The sequence below is a fragment of the Apium graveolens genome, chromosome 6 (assembly GCF_009905375.1).
Source record: "Apium graveolens cultivar Ventura chromosome 6, ASM990537v1, whole genome shotgun sequence".
In the NCBI taxonomy this organism is placed as follows: Eukaryota; Viridiplantae; Streptophyta; class Magnoliopsida; order Apiales; family Apiaceae; genus Apium; species Apium graveolens.
Genome location: NC_133652.1, coordinates 145,157,439 through 145,162,127, shown reverse-complemented (window position 1 = coordinate 145,162,127; position 4,689 = coordinate 145,157,439). Strand labels below are relative to the sequence as shown.

The 4,689-nt window shown below is 33.1% G+C and overlaps 1 protein-coding gene across 1 annotated transcript; it reads left to right on the top strand.

The window, feature by feature from the left end:
- The first annotated feature begins 1,782 nt into the window (after positions 1-1,782).
- On the top strand, positions 1,783-3,390 carry LOC141665511 (tetrahydroberberine oxidase-like). Its single transcript, XM_074471498.1, has one exon. It carries the CDS (start codon positions 1,783-1,785, stop codon positions 3,388-3,390), a length of 1,608 nt encoding a protein of 535 aa, XP_074327599.1.
- Positions 3,391-4,689: the final 1,299 nt, after the last annotated feature.

Genomic DNA, 4,689 nt, shown 5'->3' with positions numbered 1-4,689 from the left:
TTTTATTACCTCAATTATAATAAATTTTTTTATTATTATTGTGTTTAAACGGAGGGTGACTCAAATTAAATTTATCAAAATTATATTAATTTTTTATTAGTATTTTGTTTGATGGGAGGACGACTCAAATTAATTTATATCTAATTATAAATTATTTTTTTAGAACTTTTTTTGACTTGAGTGCGGCTCAAACTAATTTATATCTAAATTCTAATAATTATTATTAGTAATGTGTTTGATTGGATGATGGTTTAAACTAAATTTTATCTAAACTATAATAATTTTTTATTAGTATTAGTATTGTGTTTGACGTAAGGGCGACTCAAACTAATTTTTATCTAAATTGTAATAAATTATTATTAGTATTGTGTTCGACGGGTGGACGGCTCAAACTAATTTTATCTAAATTATAATATTAGTTCAGATCAGAATTTACAAAAAATCATAACACCGCCGCAAAGCGCGGCTTTATTTACTTGTAAAAATGATAATAGAATTAGGATGAAGATGATAAGTTTTGGTCGTAGTTTAGCGGAATAACGAGATAATATCTTGTAATTTAATAATTTAGCAGTTTAACATTTATATAACATAATTTATTTTTATTTTAAATAATTAAAATAGTGGATAACCGTTTAATCAAAATATATCACTTTTCGGTTATTATATTATAGTATAAATTTAGGTGTGGATAATTTTATGTATAAATTACTAAATTGATAATGTCTTTGATAAATAATAACTCATAAGCGTGATGATTAATCAAAATTAATCATTGAGGTACTGATCAGAGATTAAAAATAAATGTCAAATATATTTTAGAGATTTTTTTAAGTATGGCTATCTCGAGACTAAAGTTATGAAAAGTTAAGGACCTGTTTTTTATTTTTTGAATAAGCATAAGAACCTGTTAAAAAATATAAGTTCTGAAATCATAAAATTATAAATGTATGTATTTGTTTTAAAAATCAATATAAATAATATAAAAATATTAATCACTATTTAATTTTAAAAATGGGATGGATTTGATTTTTTTCGATTACAGTTTTAATTTCAAATTTATTCATTTGTTTGGTAACGCCTAACTACTATCAACTATCAAAAGAAAAAGGATTTTATTAGTACCAGACCAGTGACAGGTACTGCTTGAGAAGAATAAGTACTAAACAATTACCAATTTGAAACAGTACAAAAAGATAAAATATGAAATTTTGATAGATTATTTTCTTCTCTTCGCTAGAAGACATTTTCCCAATGGAGCAGGTTGCTACCTGGCTCAACTTCTTCTGCGACTTAGAGATTCTTCATTGCCTTTCTTTCTTTTTTCTGGAGTAGTTATTTAGATCATTGACTCTATATAATCTTCGGCAAGGTGAAAAAATGAGGTCTAAATAATCACTACTACATTTACGCATGTTTCTTTCAATGCGTAAATGAAATAAATCTCGTACATATATATGAGTTTCACCGATAAAAACACTTTATATATATATATTATTTGAAAAATATTTGGGATCAAGTTAGGTAACATGACCCTAAAAATTTAGTGAATATTTTACTTTTGGTGCCTAATTTGTTAAAAAATTGGTAAAGAAATCTTGATCGAGTCTCAGCGGATCATAAAAAGTAAGATAAAAATTAATTAGTAAATGTTCTGTTTGAAAGTCCAGTTCCCCCTTTATTATCTGTCATCAGTCTAGAATCAAGAACAACTGTGTTTTTTAAAAGTTCTCTATAAATAGAAGAGCAAAGCGTGCATGTCTTCTCAAATACCAAACAACAATGAATTTTCCAACATTTTCTCTCCATTATACTATTGCATTCTTCCTTGTTTCAGCTTTTTCATGGCCTTCATTATCTTCAACTGAAGCCAATTATATTGGATTGGATTTCGTATCTTGCCTTAGAGCTTCAATTGAAGTTGTGTACACACCAACTGACTCCAACTACACTTCTGCCTTGCTATACTCCATAAATAATCTCCGTTTCGCGAAACCGCAAACTCCTAAACCTGTAGCTATTGCTATTCCCGACACTGAACCAGAAATTGTATCTGCAATCTTTTGCTGCAAAACACATGGTGTCGAAATGAGAGTGCGAAGTGGTGGTCATAGTTTCGAGGGACTTTCTTATGTTGCAAATGTAACATTTATGGTGCTCGATCTCCGATCTTTTAACAATGTCACAGCTGACCTGACTACTGCCACTGCATGGGTTGAGAGCGGAGTAACAAATGGCGAGCTTTACTACTGGATTGCTCAAGCTACTTCGGCTTATGGATTTCCATCGGGCTTATGGTCAAACGTTGGAGTTGGAGGAATTATAAGTGGTGGAGGATACGGAATGATGAGAAGAAAATTTGGTTTAGCGGCTGATCAAGTAATTGATGCTCGCTTGATTGATGCTAATGGTATAATTCACACTAGATTAACAATGGGTGAAGACCTCTTTTGGGCTATTAGAGGGGGTGGAGGTGGAAGCTTTGGAATTGTCGTTTCTTGGCAAGTAAATTTGATCCCTGTCCCTGAAATCGTGACTGTTTTTCGAGTTAATCGAACTTTAGAGCAAAACATGACCAACACTTTCTACCGTTGGCAATCAGTGGCGCCTAATTTTCCATACGAGATGGATATCAGATGTACCGGGCAAGCAGTCCTTAGTGAAGCAAGTCCACGAGCTGATAAAAAGACTATGGCTATGTTATTCGAATCCTTGTATCTTGGTGAAGCAGATGACATGCTTTCAGTGATGCAAGAACAATTGCCTGAGTTGGGGTTGGTACGAGAAGATTGTTTCCAAGTTAGCTGGATTCAAGCTATGCAATTTTTCTCAAATTTTCCACTCGAAGCACCCCCAGAGATCTTACTCGATAAAACTCTGTTACCAAGACCAGCTTTTAAAGGAAGATCCGATTTTACGCAGGTGCCTATTCCTATAGAAGGCCTAGAAGGAATATGGGACTACATGTTTCAGCTACCAAATCAAACCGCAACATTACAATTCACACCTTACGGGGGACGAATGAACGAGATATCCGATTCCGCCCTTCCATTCCCGTATCGGGCTGGATATTTGTACATGATTAATTTCTTCGCATTGACGGACGTGGATGAAGCAGGTAGAATGCAATGGGTGAGAAACTTGGATACATATTTTACACCATATGTCACCAGTAACCCGAGAAGTGCGTACGTGAACTACGTGAATCTCTGGATGGGTACAAACAATCCAACCGGAACTACAAGCTACGCTCAAGCTCGTCTCTGGGGCGAACGTTACTTCAACAATAATTTTCGCAGGCTGGTTGATATAAAAACAGTGGTTGACCCTGGTAACTTCTTCAGGCACGACCAGAGTATTCCTCCTTTTTCACTGTTTTCCGATATGTAACTTCTTTATAAATTTATATATTTTAATTAGCCTTTGGAGTCTTGCTAAATTTCTTTATATGATTAAATAAAAATGAGTCGGGAGTGGTCGTGCGTTCGTTATGATCTTATAATAAAAAGACTTGGGGTCGCTGTACTTTACCGTTAGGTGCATGTCACATCGGCACGGGATGCCAATATGGACAGACATGCCTTTTTATGATTCGGTATGCCTTTTTACTGATTTTTTTTTTTATTTTTTAATAATTATTTTAATATTAGAAATATCCAAAAATGATAAATATGATTTTAAAATATTTACATATATTTTAATATCTAAAAGGTTACCAATTTAAAATGAGTATTATGATGGTATTTGGTTGTTACTGTCAACTAACTTTAATTTTATATTTAAATTCACTGTATATTAATATAATAAATTTTTATTAAATTTTATTATATTTACTTGATAAATTTTTGCTGTGCTTTATAAATTTTTGTTCTGATACCTTGTAAGGATGAATACATGAATTAAAAATATATCTAGATTGCAAGAAGCAGCAAAAGATGCATGGACCAATTATATACTTGCATGTCCAATCATGTCGAATCTCTAGTTGGCTGCCTGAGTGGCCGTAGAGATGAGCAAAAATCGAAATAAAATAAATATCTATAAAAATTCATTCATGTAAAATTTAACTAATCCGATTAAAAATTGAAACCAAATACCCGGGATATTATGCATATGCTTTAGTTAGAGGTGGCCAGACGGGCGGTTAGGCTCGGCTCGACTCGCCCCGGCTCTACTTTATACTCGTATAAAATCGGCTCGTATCGGGTCGAATCAAACTCGGCACGGACCGTAAAAAATAACGGGGCGTTCACGGGTCTAGTAATCATGATTCGAGAATCGGCACGGCACGGATCGTCAAATCGGCACGGCACAGATCCGCCTCGGCACGCCAACCTGGCTCGGCCCGCCAACCCACCTAACTCGCCTAGCGCGGCACCTTCAGTTTGTTTCACTTCCATTTGAATAAACAAAGTCTGCACACTACTTGTACTAAAAACATTTGTTTTGTAGTTAATATCTCATTTCTTTTTCTTTGTTAGAAAGTTGCTTTTATTTAATATATTGTAAAATGCCAATAATTTATATATTTTATTAGAAATAACTTTAAATTGTTTTTCTATTCATTTTAATATATTTAATCTTAAAATGATTATTATTAAATAATCAACTTTTTCATTCACTTCCAATTTAGAAAAAATAAATTAACAAATACCATAGTTGATTTTTAAGCTATGCCAAACCAGGTGG